The sequence below is a fragment of the Nipponia nippon genome, unplaced genomic scaffold (genome assembly GCF_047370975.1).
Source record: "Nipponia nippon isolate SJK-2023a ecotype South Korea unplaced genomic scaffold, ASM4737097v1 scaffold_14, whole genome shotgun sequence".
NCBI lineage: Eukaryota > Metazoa > Chordata > Aves > Pelecaniformes > Threskiornithidae > Nipponia > Nipponia nippon.
In genome coordinates this window covers 1,345,315-1,365,305 of record NW_028262330.1, presented here as the reverse complement: position 1 = coordinate 1,365,305, position 19,991 = coordinate 1,345,315, and the positions used below count along the sequence as shown (strand labels likewise).

The 19,991-nt window shown below is 48.0% G+C and overlaps 1 protein-coding gene across 3 annotated transcripts in view; it reads right to left on the bottom strand.

The window, feature by feature from the left end:
- Positions 1-19,991, bottom strand: part of UBE2O (ubiquitin conjugating enzyme E2 O) — a 63,580-nt gene that overhangs the window by 17,763 nt on the left and 25,826 nt on the right. The window contains exons 2-9 of one of the 3 annotated variants that reach the window (XM_087750530.1): positions 13,311-13,370; positions 8,006-8,116; positions 6,992-7,089; positions 5,412-5,475; positions 3,479-3,622; positions 2,762-2,871; positions 1,771-1,921; positions 439-941 (exon numbers count right to left, since the gene is read on the bottom strand). In XM_087750530.1, coding sequence (XP_087606656.1) covers positions 439-941; positions 1,771-1,921; positions 2,762-2,871; positions 3,479-3,622; positions 5,412-5,475; positions 6,992-7,089; positions 8,006-8,116; positions 13,311-13,370 — 1,241 coding nt within the window. The other 2 variants (XM_087750531.1, XM_087750532.1) reach the window with 2 other exon arrangements.

The following is a 19,991-nucleotide window of genomic DNA, read 5'->3' as shown; positions in this document are numbered from 1 at the left end:
CGCGCTGATCTGGAGACAGCTCTGGGGATAAGCTGTCCATTCCTGCTAGCACGGCCCATCCTCAGCCTCTCCGCAGACGCTGCCGAGGAGGTAACCAATTAGTGTCATGTTTAAGCGGTATGATCTTTATTCACCTGTCCCTTTCTCTGCGTAGAGTCTAGCACAGCACAGATATGCTGTCGATGCCCTGAGGCGCAGCTGAGATAGAATAGCATCAGTGTCACGTCACGTGGCTCCGCTTTCATCAGAAGCTGGACTGAGACCAAGCTGGTTTCAGCCAGGCCACTGCACAGTCACCACAAGGTAATCACTGCTGGTTACCACCAAGGGGTGTTCTAACATGAGGCACGCCGTCATCCTCCACCCAAGCTGAGGAGGGGGTTTACACCTGAGAACTTCGATAAGGGATATTTTGGCAAGCTTGGAAATCCAACTCACCTGTCTCCTGGCTTAAACTCTCGTGAAATCTTGGTCTTCTTTTTCTTGTGCTTCCGCTTCAAGTTTTTGATGGAAAGAGGGATGCTCTTCTTGCGGCCAGTGCCACTGCCGCTCTGGGATGAGGCAGTGGAGCTAGCAGAAGAGGTGACAGAGCTAGTGTCATCAGTGTCATCAGCTGCCTCATCATCAGCATCTTGCTCCATGGACTGAAGCCGGTAGTCGGATGACCCTTCGTCTTTCAGCAGAAAGGGAGGCTGCTGCTGTCGCGCTGCTGCTCCCCCTTTCTCCTTCCCTGTTTCTTCAGGCTGCTCCTCCTTTCTCTCCCCAGGACTTGGTGCACTGTTGGAAGAGTCATCCAGCTCACACTTTGATCCAGGCTTAAGCTCTTCTGATTTTTGGTCAGCAGCTGCAGCAGACTCTTTGTCAGGGGCTTCGCTGGTACCCTGAGACTCCGGGGAGCACGACATGATCTTCACTATCTGCTTCTTCAGCAGCCGCCTCACCTAGAGAAAGCAGACCTGGGTCAGACAATACGCCTGTACAGTCAGCAAGCCGCCAGCCGACCTGGGGAGTGGTTAGCTTGGGACAGAGAGGAAAACAGCACCCCACGGGCCTCCGCACACTCCACCTGCACCAGTGTATTCTGCAAACCAGCAGCTCACCACTGCTCTACTCAGGAGCAAATACCAGCCAGTTCCTGAGCAGCACTGGACTACTCCAGGGAAAGTCAGTTTTGCTCTTTAAGGCTATTTTAAGCATGTTCAAAACTTTGTTATGGGAAGCCACAAGAGGTTGCACATGTTAATCTATGTAACAGACACAGCTATGCAGGGAGGTCACCATCCACACTGCTGATAGCCTGTTATTCTAGGAACACCGCTGCTCTACGGCCAGCGTGTAGAAACCATAGCGTGACTCATTTGGCCTGGGAAGCAAAGACTTCTTTCTTGTCTCATTGTAGCAAGGATTTAACTGAACAGTTCAGCTCCACAAGAAACCTGAGGTCATGCTAACAGAAATGACATGTGTAACAGTCCCAGCTGTCATGGCACACCGGCTCCGACACAGCTTGACCCCTGCAAGGTGACACCTCTACGTTCAACGTCCTGTTCATGTTCTCTCGTGGCATTAGCTGCACGCTTCACCCAGTGTGGCGAGACTGCTGTACAAGGTGACTTCGCTGCTGGCAACAAGAAGCCATTACTCTTTACAACAACCACTTCAGGAATCGCATTTCAGACCACATGACTGCCAGGAAGATTTCTGCTTTAAAAGCCACAGCGACCAGAAGCGCTCAGAGAAGTCAATGCCTCCCTCGACCCCTCAACTCACCTTTTTGGCAACTGATCCTTCGCCCAGGACACAGTTCCTCTCAGGGCATTCACAGGTGATTTTTGCAGGTTCCACTTTGTCTGGGAACACATAGAGGCACCTCTCCCCAAGCTGCCTTTGGGCATGGTCAAAGCACCCCAGACGCTTTACCCTGGTAGAACGGGAGGACAGCCATGAGCAAAGTGCAAAAGCAGTAAGAGAACCTAGCAGTGACCAGGGCCTTCACAAGGCTGGCAGGACCTCGCACCAACGGCGCTTTTGGGGTGGCAGAAGCCAACATCACACCAAACCTTTTCCAGGCACACAATTCCAAAGGAGGAGTGGGACATCTCACCAGGGACTGGGTGGGAATAAAGGGTTTGGGTCGGACGTCAGTCACTCCTCTCCCCCAGCTCCCCCCCCAGAGACAGCTGCCGAGAGACATTTGAAGCTGGCACTGGCTTTTTCGCCGTCATCGCAGAGCTCTTCTCCTCCAGATTCCTTATGAGCTCCAGGCAGGAACTGCGCTGCATTGTGCTATTCTGTTACTCATCTGACTTTTCTTTCCGAGTTTTGTCAGCCCATTTTCGCAGCGGTAGCCTGCAGAGGGCACCCGATGCTCCCTCCGCACCGGTCCCGAGCAGGACACCCCCGCTGCTTACTGCGCCCGCACAGTTAAGAGCTGCAGCCTGCTCCAGACACAAGTGGAAGGAGGAGGGAAGAAGCGAGCTGTTGCCAGACACCACCCTCCTCTATGCACTTGTCAGCTGGAGAGTACTTGGAGAGGAGTGGCGGGATGGTAGCCCCTGTATTGGTAACTCAAGTGTCTGCTAAACTGATTTGGAAGCTATTCTCTCACATTTTTGAAGCTCTGGAATATACAGGCATACAACAAGGAGAAAAACCCACTGGAAACAGCAGCATTGTGTCTAATTAGTTGGTAGGCATGTCACCCATAGTCTGTGCAGGCCCGGGGTGCTGGGAGCGAAAACAAGTTTTAAACTGATCTCACCTGGACAGGTTCTCCTGGCTGATGACCGAGGGAGGAGGGCTCACACTGTCAGTACCTCCAGGACAGAAGCTTTTAGTGATCCAAGTAACCTTTAGTTCTACCACCTGTACCTACAATGTAAAGAGAGAGAAAGCAATTGAATTTTTCAGCAGCTTTCCTAGACCAGTGTCCAGGATCTGAACGCACAGGAAGAGAGCAGACCTGTTTTCATCATTTAAGATGGCCAAGTGCAGTTTCACCACATCCAGGAGCTTCTACAGTTTTTAACTTCAAGAAAGATGGCACCTGGCTTGGGAAGGAAGCTATAGTACATACAAATCAGCAGTCCAATGTCACAAAGAGACATGCTAATGGACTTGGAGCTGCTCCCTCTTTCAGCAGAAAGTCAGCAACGTTTTTCCCTTTTTGGACAGCATGCAACATTAAGTTTCAACAGAAGAGGTGCTTCTACCACCCTAATGATCAGCAGTACTGGCCTCTAAGTGTATTGGCACACGATCACTTTACAGGGTGCTGGCAGGGACCCTTGGGAGTAAAAGCCAAGCCATGCTCAAAAGTCCTGTCAGTCCACAATAGGGAATTTGTCACCTCAGAAGAAGAGAGCCACAGCGCATTTGCTCTTGGAAGGTTACCATGGCAAGCTGACTCTGCTCCAAAACGCCAGCCAGGGCCCGTTCTGCGCAGGAGGTGGCCATGTGTCAGCTTGTCAGTCCTTACCTCTTCCACCACCACTCTGAACTTGCTCTTTGTGCTCAGAACAGGCTTCACACCCGAGAGCCACTGCACACTGGAGAAGACTTTAGAAGGCCCGATGAGGACTTGTCCAGGATAAAAGCCGTATGAATCATCAAAGAAGAGACCCTGCGGAAGAAAGGGAGGAGAAAAAAAAAAACCCAGCATAAAGGACTCTTGCTCTTAAGATTTAAGATTCCAGCATTTCTCTTCTCTTATTCATGATCAGTAAGATTAACCATAAAGGAAAAGTCTTCAAGTTGCCCATCTCTCAAGCTCATTCCTCTCCTAAGTCAGCCCAGCAGTTCCTATAGCAACCTGCTCTGTCACACATCCATATGGGCCTATGACTCAGTGGGGGAGACGCAAAGGTATGGGAGGAAACAAAAGATGTGGATTTCCACACCAGTGTTCTCAGTAACGAAGTAGCCAAGGTGGGCCGAGATCTGGGCAAGGACACCCATCTCTTTTCCGTGCTCTAATTCAAGTACCTACAGCTTTCAGACCCAGAGGATGCCTGCCTTCACTCCTCCGCTTGTCAAATTAAGTTTGTATTACTGCTGTCTTAAGTGGATTAGTGAATATGACAGTTCTTTGAAAACAAAACAGGGTGGTAAACACAACAATTGCTGTCCTAGAGCTCTTTCCCACTGCTATTTAGAGTGACTTGATGAGCTGAAGATTCAGAATGTGGGGGCGGACGGAGCAGTTTAGGGTAGATAAAATACTGAGCACAAAACCGTATTGAGTCTTGTAATTTGTCAGAAAGGATGAGCAGTGCGAAGAGATCTAAGTCAGGTAAGTAACACACAGCAATTCTGAGCACAGGATCAAGAGTAACACTGGAGACAACTCATGTTTCAGACCAAGCCGCAAGCCTCCAGAGGATTATGTACACTTTAAAGGCGGCCTGACTCAAACCAAGGTATCTCAGAGTTCGGTACCCAGAAGCTGGAAGCTGCTACAGCATCCATTTAGCAAGTGGAAAACGTACTGCGCAACCCAAAGTAGCAGAGACCAAGACGCTGGAGAACATCTAGCAACAGACCACCCCTTTTCTGTACAGAACAAGAAAACCACAGCAGCACACCCTATTAAACTGATAGTCCATTTACTCTTCAAGAAACAGGCATAGACTTTTAACCGAAGAGCAGTTTTAGATCAAAGGGACCTTTGCTTTGAAGGCTGGGACGGACGAGGGCTGACTGCATTGCTAGTTCCTGAGGATCACACGCCATTCCCAGTCAACTCCCAAGACCGCGGCCAGAAGTGCAGCCAGGCCCTACTGATGCTGTGTGGAAGAACAAGCAAGCTGTCGTCAGCCTTTCAAGGTGAGAGGGTAGATCCCGTCATCACACAGGGACCTCCGTGTTTTACCTAAAAGCCAGCAAAACCTTCCCCACCACGTGATCTGGAAAACGCCAGCGTGGCGGCAGGTCTCCATTGAGAGAATGCCATGGATTACAATAGCAAGAGAGAGTATTTTACATGATCTGGAACCATGCTTCTAGCAGAACACCTTTTAAACAATATGCCCTTTTCCAGAAGGGGAACAATTTTGAAAGCGTTAAATGGAGTAAGAGCCTTTTCAAGCATGTACAGATATAATGAGCAGACAGTGAACTGCCTTGACATCAGCCATCTGACTGCATGTTATGCAAGTTGTTTGCAAAGAAAGCAGTTGGATATACTAATTGTAATACCTCCCCAAAACCTGCTCGTTACTAACATCACCTTTAAGCTACATCCTGTTACACTTACTTCAAGTGAAGATCTAGTGAAGTGCTTGTCAGCTGAGATGCATCGTTTAATTTTCAGGATTAATAAGTGCCTATGGCTTTGCCTTCCCCCTCCCTCCTGCGCAAAAAGTTTACAAGAGGAAGCTGATCAAAAAGAGTCAGGAGAACCAGCAGCTCACCGAGTCACTGACGTGGGGACAAACGTCATACAGCTTGGCTCCATCTTCTGTACTCATAGAACACCTGGAAAACAGACAAGAGGCACGGTGGCATTTCCACAGCCATCCATCTCAAGAGTAAACAGCACCAAAGTAACTAACGCTGCCCGAGCAGGTCTGTCCATATGCCCAGCAGTATATCGCTGAGCCTTTATGGTCCACAGCAAAACTGGCTGTAGACAAGCTATAAAAGTACTGCCTGGTATTTAAATGTTCCCTTCAACATGTAAAAAAAAAATAATTAAGTAATATGCAGGGTGCTGGACAAGATTTATCTGCTGCAAAAGCTCCGTTTGTTAGTCACACCAACACTGGAGCCTAAAGACAATTTGGGTATACTTGCTTCAGTAATAGCTTCATTTCCAGAGTGAGTTCTGGTGAGGTTTCAAGTGATTCATTAGGAAGAAATTTTGAAAACAGTTACCTCATTTTACATAGTTCTGCATGAGCTGGTAACAGCAACCAAGCAAGGTTTTAAATTGCACCAGTAACTGCAGGCGATACAGATAGAGAAGCGTAGCTATTTTTCACTCCCAGTTTAACATATGCGTAAGAGCCTTTCAGTCTGCATTAACCAAAAGCTAAAACAATCAAGATCACAGACGCATCCACCAATCATCTCTTATAGCTCTTGCATTACTCGCTTCTCCTAGAAAGACTCAGAGCTGGCTGCAGGGTTGTGGGTTTGTTTTCATTTTTTTTTTTTCAAGCATCAACGTCAACACTCAATTTACAAGACAGATGGGTTATCCCCCAGTGCCAGGCCCATAAGCCTCTTGGCCCTCCGCTGGTTCCTTCCTTCCTTTTCAATAAAAAAGTTTGTTGGACAAGACGTGTCTCAGTAACAGAGCGAACGTAGTGAGTTCAGACTGTTTTAGTTCTCAAGTAACTGTCCGACACGCACAAGGAACAGAATTCAGGTCCTTCTGCTGGCTTTGCAGAACTACAGAATAAGTTAACCGATATTTCTTTCAATGTCTCTGGTTAAACCTCTCTAGAGATAGGACTTTGGATTACGTCTTCATTGAAAAAACATTCCTAATACAGTTGTAAATAACAGTGAAAATAAAGCAGTGCTGTTCAGTCTTGGGCTGCTTTTTCGTCTTTGATGAAAACCACTAGCCTGCAGGTTCCACACTTTCACAGATTTTGTTCTTCCCCCAAAGTAAGAATCTTCCCTCCCTACGTCTCAGTGAAGGTATGCACTCTTACTGAGAAAAAGTCTGGCACATGCGATCCATCTTAAATAGCCACTTTTCCAGGGGAGAAGTGCAGCTTAAAAACCAACACCCTTTAGTTCTGGAGGACTCATGTGCTGGGACTGAAAAAAATTGTCACCTTCCAGACAACAGTTCTTCCGGAGGGTGACCAATGAATCTCAGTGTTTTCAGAGAAAGATGTATTCTTACTCTACCTCTGAAGATAACGCAAGCAGATGATTTATCAGTATGCAAATGAGAAGCCCAACCTGTTCCCAGTTCTCCCAAAACAGCTCAGCGTCGTGAAACCCAAGGGGGACAGTCTTCAACAGAGAGAAGTACCTGGCTCCATTGGAAAGCTTGAGGATGACTTGGTTCTTCAAATCATAGACCTTGCCCAGCCAGCAGTCATAGGCTATGTAGTCACCATACATGAAAGGCTATGAAGAAAACATGAAACAAGCCTTATGAACATCAACCCGTGTACTCTGAGCGATCAGCAAGTCCTCAGACAATGCAGACTAGGGAGCAATCTCAAAGGGATTTATGACAGCAACTGCAGATCTCGCTGTAAACCGGAATGAACGTACATTGAAGAGTTTGCCTGACAGTCAGCACATAGCCTGGATTCTCCAGTTAAACAGCTCAGGCTTTCTGGGATTTTTTCCTTGGATCTTAAACTTGCTAAGTCACACTTGCCTTCAGCCAATATTAACAATTATTTTTTATCATTGAGCCTTAATATTCCATCCCAGGCAGAGAAGCCCGTACCCTACTGCCTTTCTACAAGCTGTTTCTTAAGAAGGGTTGTGATACTCCTGCTCTTCACTCCCAAATTATCTTTTTCTCAGAGGAAAAAGAGTGATGAAATCCTACCCCACCTGGTCTCTGGAAATCACCCACCCACTCGAGAGGCAGAACCAGGTACGTTTCAGACTGTTCCAGCTCAACAGAAAGATACTCGCCTCCTCTCAGCATTTTTATAGCCTGTTTAAACAACACCACCGCTGCAGCTCAGAACCTCTGTGCCACTGCCACGGGGCTGCCCCAACCAGGTCGTCACACCAGCCCATCTCGGTGCAGAAGTTCTCACACAATTCAATGTCAGCCTAGCCCTCCAAGTCAATTTGGCCTCAGCGATGTGATCAGAAACACAGAACAGATGGGGAGATGAGGCGATGCTGCATCATCTTCTTCCAGGGATAGGATGCTTTCAGTAAGTTTAAAATAAAACCAAACTGCAGATGCATCTTGCACAATATGGATGCCTCCCTTGCATGTGTTACTTGGAATACAGCAGCAGCCCTCCAAGCCACCAAGCCCTGGCTCCCACGTGTATTTTGGCTGTGTTCTCACCCAGATATGTTGCAGGTCTTTGCTGTTGACAGGGTAGAGGATGCAGTTGGTTCCCACCAGCTTCACAGCACACTCTATGTTGACATCAATTACAGTCCCACACTGGCTGTCCTGAAAACACAAAAGAGAAAAACAGTTTATCACCTAGGGAAGGTCCTACATACACACGTATGTGCTCCCTGTGCAGATGGGAAGTGCAGAGACGGGTCTCAAGAGCAAACCCGCCTCGTACCCCTCAGGCCCTCGTTCTGAAGGGGCCTTTCACGTGACCCTGAGACAACTCAGAAGGCGAGATCACTATTAAAGACCTGCAGTGTTTTCTTCCCAGTTAAAATTTGCAATGGCTGCTAATGCAGCAGCCCAGAGACTCCTGCATCTGGTCAAATAAGACCACGCTATGTCAGGGTTTAGCATTTACTTGCTTTAAGATCTGCCTGGCCCCTGGGTCTATCCAACTGAGATCTCTGCAACTCCGTAGGACCGTCCTGCAGGTACTGCCCTGAGCCAAAGGCAGGGGTAGGTGATCAACCCCAGCACACAAGGGAAAACCTTTAAAACTAGCTATGACTCCTCACGTAAAGCCTGATTTTGCAGGACAATTCACATGGTCTTCAGTTGCTGCCATACTAAAAAAAAAAAAAATCTGGCACCTTTTGTCAGATTTCAAGGTTTCAAGCCAGATAATTTACAGTTGGTCCAATTACGAGATGGTTGTCATTATCTCCCTCACTTTTTAGCAAAGTTTTAATCTTTTTTGTCCCCAAGAAAATAATGCATGCTGTCAAGAGCCTTCTGGGGATAGTTTGGCAGGGAGCACGCAATATGCACGTTGCTCACACATATGGCGGAGGCCTGCAAGGAAGGGCTGCTAACCCAAACACTGTCAAATGCGGCAGCTGCCCTGGCCTCCTGACAGCTGGGACAATCGATACTCTTATTTATTAAAGACCACAAGTCCATTATAAAAGCTGACTGAGGGCCAGGATGACAAATGCCCTGGTATCAGCAACTTCTGAAGCTGTCCTTGTCTCCAACATCAAGGTCTCTGCTCCAACAGGACTTGAGCGTAACACTCGCAGGGCTTCTACCCTGCAAGAAGTGGATTTGTTTGCTCAGTCCACTTATAAACATGCTGTTCTTTCGACCGCATTAAATATTTATTCAAGGCTTTCACTCAGAGCCCTGGGCAGCCCTTTTGGGAGTTCAGGAGTTTGCTGGTGCTGAACTCATCCAGTCTCGCCTCAGGGACTGGTAGTTAGCGCAACAACACCCTACAGACACCCGCAGTCCCGGGTAATTCCTGGACAGATCGCTCAGCCCATTTGGCTGGCTTGCTTTCCACCCGCCTGCTGCAAGTCCTCTTCCTCGCATCCCACAAACCCTGCGCTCCTCAGCCCCCCGGGAGGCGGCGATGAGGAGAGCGGGTCCTGCCCCAGGCAGCGCCATGCATGGAGGGCTGGGAGAGCTGGGCTGGCAGAGCCAAAGCAGCAGGGGCTCGTTCCCTCCAGCTGCTCCACGTATCACTCCCATTTCTTTCTAGAAAAGCTGGGAAGCAAAGGGAGCCTTTTTCCCAGCTCCAGCTCCATCACGTCAGGCAGCAGCCAAGCCTAACGTAGCCTGCAGCCTGCGCAGGCTGCCAGGAGAGCGCCCAGCAGAGCCGTACCGTAACGCTCACCTGAAAAGGGTCTGCCAGAACTATGTTGGATTCACGACAGCTGCTACCGGCACGATTCGAGCTGTGGGATGAGCAAGGCCTGCTCAGAAGTGGCACAGGCTCAACCAAAACCCACAGCTTCTGAAGGCCAGAGCACAGCCACCTACCCTGCTTTTCCTCCAGATTAAGCTAAATTAAAGTAGGCCCAGTCCATCCTCTGCCCATGCTTTGCAGTTTGGGCCCTGTGTTTCAGATTTCTTAGTAGTCAGAACCAAAAAAAACCTCAAGAAACAAATCCCTTGCCCTGCACTGAACATTTCAGAAATAATTTTTCCTTTATCAGCAGCCAACACGGCAGCAGCTCTGAGACGTGATACAACCGAGCACCTGCAGTTTCTGTGGATCATCTTGTCTCTGGGCCTAAACACCCTCTTTTATTGATGGTGAAAGAATAACAAGCAATAAAACCAGGCCTGGGGCGACTGACGTACACCAATACCCTCTGCCCATTCTCTACGGGGCAGTTTCCCCATGGAGAAGGCGCCTGCACCACCCTACACGCCTGCCTCCCATCTAAGGCAGCTGGGTGCCACCTCGTCACGGGCAAGGGCACCGGGTTCAGTTCAGCTTGCTTCTCCTTCCAGTTGCAAAGTGACTGAGCAAGCACAGAGCACCGTCTGTGGTTAGGAAAGCAGAGGTCAGTGTTGTGAGCAGCCCCAGAAGCTACGGGGCTGTTGAGTCACAGCCCTCCTCCCTCACCTGCCACTGAACCTTTGTTTATCATGAGTTTATTTATTTCACTGTCACATGAAACATTAGCCTGCAACAGGGGAGGCAGATTTGCAGGCGGAGGGGTTCTGCTGAATCACTCCGATTATAGCAGCGCTCAGCAATGCGGTCCCGGCGCGAGAAGTTGCCAGCCTGTCTCTTGTCTTCCAGGGCAGGTCTGCAGCCGGAGCACGGCTCCCCACCAGCCTGCCCCAGCACAACCGTCCCGTCCTGTTCATTAAACGCTCCCATTAAAGGGGGGGCAAGCGAAATGACCTGACGTTTCACAGTTCTGTTACAAAAAGCAATTTCCATCAACTCCAACAGCAGAACTGGAAAAGGCAGGTGACTGATCTTCATTAGAAGAGTTGATGGGTTCAAGCCCTGCTCACACCAGAATAAAATGCACTCCCTAGATTTTCTTCCTGCTGCTTCTGGTACCCTGATGGCAGGCACCACGCTGGAGGCACCGAGTATTTAAGCAGTGAATGGATGGAGAAGGGACTCTCCTCCTTCCCCATCAGAGACAAGGCTTTAAGGCAGACCAGCAAACTCCTGTCTGAGAGAAGAGCAGTTCAGCAAGCGTAGGCTGCAGCCCCACATCTTCTGCCTCCCATCCTTCTATTCTTTCCCTCAACACTCTTTTGTAATACGGGGGTCTTTACACCACCCTCTTATTCCTGTATTTAAAAGGGACAGGATAGCCCAGCACCCTTTGAAGCAACAAAATCCAAGTGTCTGACAGATTACAGACCTACTTCGAATCCTTCCCCCAAATTAGCATGTCACCTGGAAAAACGGACGCTGCCACTTTCACCACTTCTCATCCCGCTGGATCGGACTTACAGGCCCAGCTGCGTTCAGAGAAGGTGATCGGGCTGTACGCACTACCCTCAGAAGCGGTCTTTCCCCACATTCAGTGCTTGATGAGAAGCACCTGAATTTGAGTCAGCTCTTCTCTTGAGGAACAGAGGAGTTCGACTCCTTCCCGCTCAAAGTTAAAAAAACAAGCCCTAAGAGCGTGGTGATCACAGAGCGAGTTCCACATTGTGCATTTGCCAGGCCAACTGGTGCAGGGCAACCATCCCACACCCTGAATTTGGCAGGCTGACACCGGCAGATTTTCTATTTTAAATTCTTTTCTAATTTTTGGAACACATCTGATAAACAAGTGAAGGGTTTTTTTTGGGATAGAAGGGGTTTGTTTCATTTACCACTGACATTTAGAACATATTTGAGGGCAAGGTGAAGCATAAGTCATATTCAGATTTGCTATGCTTTTGACTAGAGGGGAGAGAAGAAATTGAGTTATACCCTCACCATTCCATCAATTACAAAAAGCGAAGTTATCAACCACTAGGACAAACGGTCAAGGAAAAGCCAGTGTTTCAACAGACGAACGGACAATAAAGGAGGGTGCAAAACGACTGTTGGGCAATGTATCTACTGATTGACGCGCAGCAAGCCAGAGAGGCCAATGTCTGCTCAGATGAGCATGGAAATTGCACACAAAGGCAGCACATCCACGTTTGCCAAGAGGAGAAGAACTTGCTGGCCTGAAAGCTTAAAATGACTTTAAGAAGCACTGGAGAACAAACAGCTGAGAGGCCGGGCTCAAAGCATCCCTCTGAGCAAGAAGGATATACTACAGAGCCCAGCTGTGCCAGGTACAACAGCACGAACAGCTGACATTTCAATTTGCTAGCAGTTCTTTGTTTTGGATTGAAACGCTTTCATAAAGCTGCAGTTCTAATAAAATAAGTTGACTCCAAATTTCCATTTCAAACAACAATTACATTTCTTAAGGAAATATTTTGTTTCAGCATTTCTCAAATTACCCTTCAAGTTCTTTTCCCTTCTCTTCGGAACATTCTGTGAAAAAAGGGGTGGGTTTACTTTTTTTTTTAAATGACAAAAAAGGCTTTATTTAAAAAACCAGAACACCCAGGTCAGAGAACGGCCTTCCCCATCCCTGCACCAGGCTGCGCACCATGTGGTGCAGCCGCAGCAGTTAGTGGCCAGCTGCCTGCTTCATCACAGCCTTGGTAGCCACACTGCTGGAAGCAAGTCAAGAGAAGACAGAGGCGCACACATGGCAGGCCATATGGCTGGGGGTTATAGGTTAGGTGAGCAACAGCAAGAAACTGCCAACCTAGCTAAGCTCCTGAAGAGCCCACATCGCATCTGATAATTGATCTGAACAACCTTCCCAGTATTCCCGACAAAAACCAAATCCACTCATCTCTAACCAGCACAAATGCTGCACAACTAGAACAGAACGACTAGGACTTAAAATAGCATCCAGGAAGAGTAAAGGTAACGATTATAGGCTGCTGATTAAGAACCAGCTTGCCTTCTGCTGACCTGGCTGTGTCAGATGCTTCAACGTATGTCTGCTTCAGTAGCGTTTGGATTCGCTGTATTTCTGGGAGAAACTGGACAAGGCGGTGCTCACTGTGGACTGAGAGGTTTCCCTGAAAACGTTCCCTCCAAATTCTCTGCCACACCATAAGGCACGCACCAGCAACGTGAGCTACCTCCACTCCAGCCTCCCTGTTAGGTCCGGGAGAGCAGGTCCACGCTCCCCACATCTCAGAACGGACTGGTTTAAAACGTAAAGGATGGCAATATCGACAAGCTTCTCGTCTCATTACCTGACATTATCAGGCTCACTTGCTCAGGAGACCTTTGCAGATACGCAACAGCAGAGACGCAGCTTTATCAGCATTTCATTTTCAAAGGATGCAGCTAGGTCTATCAAACACTAAAAATAGAACATGCTCAAAGCATTACTGTTCAATTCCGTTCAGGCAATTTGGCAAATCTCAGAAATCCATGCAGCAGTATCACCATCAAAAAGGGACAAAGAAAAAAAGCACTTACGCTGGAGCTCATATGTCTGACCACATCTCGAGGGACCACAGAGCGATCTTCAAGCTTCAGCTAAGAAAAGAGAGAGACACTGGATTTAGTGACCCCAGATGATACTTGGTCAGAAATAACATGACAAATACAAATGCACAGCATCCTGCTCCTCAGACTGAGGAGGTTTTCAGCAGAGGATGGTACTTCATATACAGTTAACCCCTCGGCACATTCGCAAAAATCCAGCTGACAGATCCGAAACACAGCAACCGGGCGACCTGTCCACGACTGTGCTCGGTCGGCAGACACAGCTGAAAGGGTGCAGACACTGCCTCGTTCGTCACTTCAAGTCTCAACTCCCCTCTTCCTCCGTCTGCATCACGCACCGTTTCCTACCCACGTCCAGTCCGTGTACTGGAGCAGACAGGAGGCACGGGAAAATGCCATCACACCACACTGCTGTGTATCATCCTGCACGCTTGGCACCCAGGACACCCCCAAGTATCTGCGGAAATCCTGTTTACCCGGAACATTTTAAACAAGGTACTGTACAGTGAGAAGTCTTAGCTGGCAGGGGAATTGGTGCCAAATTCACTGCAGCAAGCACTTGCCTTGGAAAAAAAAAGGAAAAGAAATGGCTGTTGTTGATGTACTCAGTAGCCCCCAGCTCCACACAGGTAACAAAACGTTGATAAGAGCATGGATAAAGTCAAAGCGCTGCTCATACTCCAGCTCCTGCTAAAGCACTTGCTGGCAAAGAGCTGGCAGCAAAAGATGCGGCTGGAGCATCATCACATATTGCACATCAGTTCACGCAGAGCTGTGGGCACCAGGAGTCAGGACTGGCAAGGGAAGGTATCACTTGATGAATCTCCAGTGACTCCTGGCCAGTTAACCAAGGCGAGCTCCTTCCAGAAGCAGCCCTTCATCAAGCTGCCTCAGTGATCTGGAGACTACTTGCAGGCTATTTCATTAAGCGTTATCAAAACTACAAAATGCAGTTGCCATCGAATACACTAATACTGAAATGCTACACGAGGGACGATGTCCTAAGCATACCAACGGGGAGGCCACAAGACTGAACTCCAATTTCAGGCTTGCTCAGCCTCACAGTAACCCAGTTAAGGTTTCCTTCTGCTCAACAGGGAGAAGTCTCATCTGCGTGTCAGTGGTCAAGAACATACAAGTACATCACACTGAGCCCTGCAAAGACACTAATTACACACCACGCGTTTTGGGAAGCGCCCTGTGAACGCAGTATCAAGGACAGAGCCTCTTTCGATCCCGCTGTCAGAATCTCTCTCTCCACTACTGTTGCATTCCTTGCTTCTCCTTGCTGATCCCCAGCTCGAAATCCACTGTGCTTCATCAGCATTTCATCCCAACCCACACCCTGGCTCGCAGCCTGCTTTACTAAATTAGACATAAATCTATAATCCGAGGACAGGATCCGGAATCAAACCAAAGTACCTGAGTATTTATTGCCTTCTTGATTGCGTGTTTCAGTAAGAGGAAGAGAGCCAGCCAGCCAGGCTTTTAGACCCAACTTCTGGAGGCAGAACTCCACCGGAGTGGGAAACCTGAAGCCTCCCACAGCCTGCTTCCAGATTGTGGAAGGGTTTTCATCGCCTCCCACATCCCACCAGGGTAAATAGATAGACGTCAATTTTTATACAGCTTTCTAAAATTATTTGTTAAAATAAGTACAGTGTAGATAGCCTCTGAACATCCAGGAGCAGGCAGCAACATTCACATTCCGGTAAGTACTCACGCGTGAGCAGCAGTTTGGGTATTTTAACTGGAGTTCTCTTGCTGCAGAGCTCCAAGTGTATAATGATACTTTCATTTCAATGTGCATTAGGGCAATTTAATCTCTGACACGTGGTGTTTAAATTGATGCATTATGTTTCAACATATCACCGAGCCATACCTCTCTGTTCCGTATTAAACAGTATCTGAAGAACCCAGACTGACAAGATGATCCGATGCTACCTGGCAGCAGCAATATTTGTGCGTTAGTCAACTCTGGTAAATCATAAAAGTTGTAAATGAGTAGCTTTCCCATTGTGTGATCCTTCCTGAAGGATATAATCACACAAATTCTTCTCAAAGCACGACACAAAACTTTCTCTGCAGGGGAACTACATTTAACCTGTTCTCAGGTCTCTCGATTTTTAAAGGCAGCACAACTATTCTCGGCTTCATGAGCCAGACCCACCTGCCTCAGTTGCTAGGATAAGCAAGCCAAGTAGTAGGCAGAACGCCAGCATCAGCAATAAATACTTAGCAGGTCTGTCATCACACAAAAGACTGTCAAAACCCAGAAGAAACCAGAATGGCTGCTGATGAACACATGCCAGTCCAGCCATTCCTCCTCTCCTCTGCTACACCCAGCGCGATGAGGCCATCGGCCGAAGGTCAGCCTCCTCACTCAGCAGAGAGGGAACTCAATATTGGAGCAGCACTTTTAAAATAGGTACTTACAGCTCAGTTGCTATATTTACCTCTATGAAAGTCAGTATTAACATGAGCAGTTTTATGTTCTAGCCATACGCCTTGGTAATAGCCCCAAGAATGAGAAATATCAGTTTCCCAGAGATGCTCTCGGCTAGTCCTGCACGCCAAGCTGGGCTCAACACCCTCCAAACACATCTTGTGTAACTGATCTCATTTAAGCCACTGTTCCCAGGCTCTCCTCCTGTATTTGCAAACAAAAAAGTAAAAAAGAAAAAATTACTTGCAATTTTATAAAGCCTGGCTTGTAATAGGGATGGTGAGATCTCTCAGTGGGACTAAAAGAAAGCGTGAGGGGGAAAAATAATAAATAAAGCCTTTTGGATCTATTACCATTCTATGGTCTCCTTTTTAGTCAAGCTGAGGTATTATACATGGAAAACATGTCACACTTGGGTCTCTTCTGTGCCGATGGACAAGTGTTGTGATGGAAGAGACAGAACTAGATATCTGATTTCTGTCCATGTTTAAAGTTAGGATTTTAGTCTCATACATATCGAGGTTTATTTAAAACCGCACCGGAGAGTGCTCCTGGCAAGTCAACTGGCTGAATCTGTGCTGGAGTTAAAAACTAACGCCCTCCCTGGGAGATCTCTCCAGGCCACCAGCTCCGACTGCCAGTCTCCCACCATCCCCACAGTAGTATTTTTGTTTTGAAGGGACAGCACCTACGTGTTAGCTTGGAAGCCGTCATGGAAACTTGTAGCATCAGCGGTCAGAGGAAAGAGAGAAACCACAGGTTAAGAACAAACCACCGGGAAAGCAGCCTACTGCAGCAACAGGTAAGGCGGCGCCGCAGAGCCCTCCAAACCCCAGAACACACTCAGAGGATGCTCCACGATCAACTAAAGCTGAATTGAAGTGCTCGATGCTGTGAAAAGACATAATCTTGCTTCGTTCAGCTGACAGACAGGCTCCTCATAGGTCTTTCGAGTGATCTGGCCCCCCAGCAAAGCAGGACATGGTGTACCGTATTTCCATGCCTGGTTTCTCAACCTGAAAGCTATTAAGTCCTTTACTCCAAAGGTGAAGCCATGATTCAGAAGCCTACACCAGATAGCACTGGTTCACAGCTGGGACCGCTGCAGGGCTCTTACTGGAGGTTAAGGGGAAACTTCCTTACCACATGAAGCGGCTCCTGGTACACCACCAGCTCCAGGCCCGGGCACCAAGAGAAAATAAAATGGTGCTGACTGATGCTATGGCTGGCTGCAACCCGGAGCAGCTCAACGGCGGCCCCGGCACAGGGGTGGCGGTGGGACGGGCGCTGGGAGGTGGGACCGGAGGGAGCACCGCTGGCAGCGGGCTCGGCAGCAGCCAGCCCCACTCAGCATCTCCCAGTTCGTTTTTTTTAACCCTAAGGTCTGATTACACACCCAAATTCACTTCAGCTAAAACAGTAGTGTAGCAATCGTCTCAACACAAGCTGTTTTAATTTAAATCCAAATGAGGTGTCTAAAATAGCAAGTCAGCTGTCCAAATATAGCATGGATACACAGAGTTAGATGACAAAGGTTCAGAAATTCAAAGGCCCAGAAGATCTGAAGCCAAGATATTTTTAATATCATTTCAGCATCAACACATTACCAGTGGCATCACATACTACTCTCGGGAAAATATGTTCCACATACAGAGTTCACTTCCCTTGAAAGACTTCTGTTACATTGATCATATTAAACTGCACGTGAGCCGCCTAAAAAGCGGGAGAGAGGATGAAGCAGCAAGAGCAGAGAATCCCACGGAAGCTCAGATTTGGTTCACACCGCGACATTTGAAGTGGCACATGTGGCTTCACTTCTAATAACTGGAGGTTTCCAACCACCCTGGGTTTTATGGGGAAGGAAGATGGGAGAACAGGGCAGAAGAAAGACTGTTAGAAACTTAAGACTCCTGAGAACCAAAATTCTGCTACCCAGAAGAGCTGAACAATGATCTAGAAAATACAGAGGGTTTTAAAAGCAACCCTTGAGGGATGCAGCTGCAAAACAGCAAGAATAAATCTTCTGCGCTGATTGGCACACAAGCTCTGCCCGCGACAGCTCACGGCTACTCCTAGATGGCAAGCGCACGTAGTCCGTGCTCTTCCAGACAAAAAGTTCAAAATCTGTTTGAGACAGGAGGCTGTGGAGACACCCGCATTACTTACAGAGGAACTACGGCCTTCTGGGACAAGGTCTAGGCTTCTGCCTGATCAAGTAGTAGATGTCGGAGTGGTACGTTGCTCCCGACACCCTGCGGTATAACAGAGTCAGTCACCGCTCTGCCATACAACTAATCATAGCATCATAGACTGCTCTGGCTTGGAAGGGACCTTTAAAGGTCCCGTTTAAATGCCTTTAGATGAGTTTGGGTTTTTAGCCATTTTGCATTTTAACATCATAATTCTGCATTTTCATATCATCATGGTATCACTTGTCATCTCAAAGCACTCAAAGAATTACAAAAGGAGAAAATATTTAGAGTTACTTAGGAATTGCACCAGGAGATTGAAAAAATTGGTCAACGTGGCCTGTATTAAACTAACTCTCCAAAACCTTGAGTGACTCAGGAACACGCAGGTCCCTGTTGGGACTGGTCAAAGCCGGGGAAGGACAGCGAGCAGGATCTCTGTTTCCTATATTCAGTGCAAAGGAGTCCAAAAGCTTGATCACGAGCTGTTCTGGGCAGTGCAAAACACCATTCTGCAGAAGGTCAGGCTGACGATTACCTTCAGCTGCAGGAAGAACAGAACCGGGGTAGGCAGGGAGGTGCTAAAATGCTCCCCAAAACCAAAATAAACGCTTTAAAGGACTTCACAGGAGCTAAGGTGAAATCAAGACAGCTTTGCATCGCGTGCAGCACTACCTGCAGGCGGTCGACTGCTAACACGTTATTACCATTCTTTTGTTCACGCAGCGAGCAGATCTGAATCTGCCCATCGTTCCGCACGTTGACAACTAGCAGCACAAACTAAGATTCACCACTAAGCCTACCCCAAGTAGCGCCTGTTACCAGCAAACCACTGCGGATTTGATTGTACAGCGTGGACATAACGCTTTTTCAGACAACGAGCAAAAGGCATAACCTAAAGCAGGATTTCCTACTTAGCTCACGAAGATCCCATTGCTGGTAGGGATGAACAGCAGCTTCCAGCCCCAGGCCATCACACGCTGCTCTAAAATAAACTTGCCTGTCACCAGCCGCATGTCTACAACAGCTTTAAAGCCCCCGTACTAAGGGGCCGTGAATTTTTATCACATTACACACCAATTGTTTACCGGACTGCCAGGGACAGGCAGCGCCTGCGATCTCCTCAAGAGCCACTGGGAACCCCCGGCAGCGACTGTGTGGCAGGCGGCAGGGAGAAGCCTCTGCAACACCCGCGGGAGACCGGCGATCTGAAGGCGAATCAAGCCATTGGCTCCGCATCGCTGTTCCCTTTCAACGCTGCTGGCAGTGCGGGAAGGCTTGTTACACAGGCAGCTTCAAAATCCAGCTGTGTCGTTAGTTCTGATCCTCTCCCAACACTGCGAGCCTCCCCGGGGACCTGCAGCTCTCCTAAGGCAAACTGACAGCTCTTTAATTTGTCTTTATGACATATTATGGAGACACAGAAACCTGAAGTGGTGCCACTCCGTTGAGTTCCTTCCAATTTCAGGCTGAAGCTTCCCCAGCCTCCCCTATCTACACATCCACCTGCAACAGACTTGTAGCTACTTCTGTCCCTGTCTACATGTCCAATCACCCTACCTGTTGGGTTTTTCTTACCCTCTCCATTATTCTGGGGAAGTTCTTTGGTGGCAGAATATCTTTCCATCCTCTGTAAGTACAAATCTCCTTCCGCAGCACAGTTCTGGTCCTTCGCTCGCAGCCATGTGCTGCGGCATCCTCCCCCCCTCCCAACAAATATCACCTTTGAGCCTTCTGGCAGAAAGACACTGAAAGGCTCTACTTTCCCAAGAACTGGAATTTGGCTAAAAAGTCTGAACAAATCCTTGGATGCAACAAAACTTCAGTTTAATTATAATGGGGGTAAATGCTGTGCTTTGGATCAGAGGAATCTGGCTTTAACATAAATCTTTTGCTTAGCAAAAGTAAATCTTTTACTTGGATTTCCCTTGTCCAAGACTGTCAAACATTATTGTTTATACCGGCAACAAATCACTTCTGTAACTCTGCAAATTTACATGACATTTTGGAAAATAC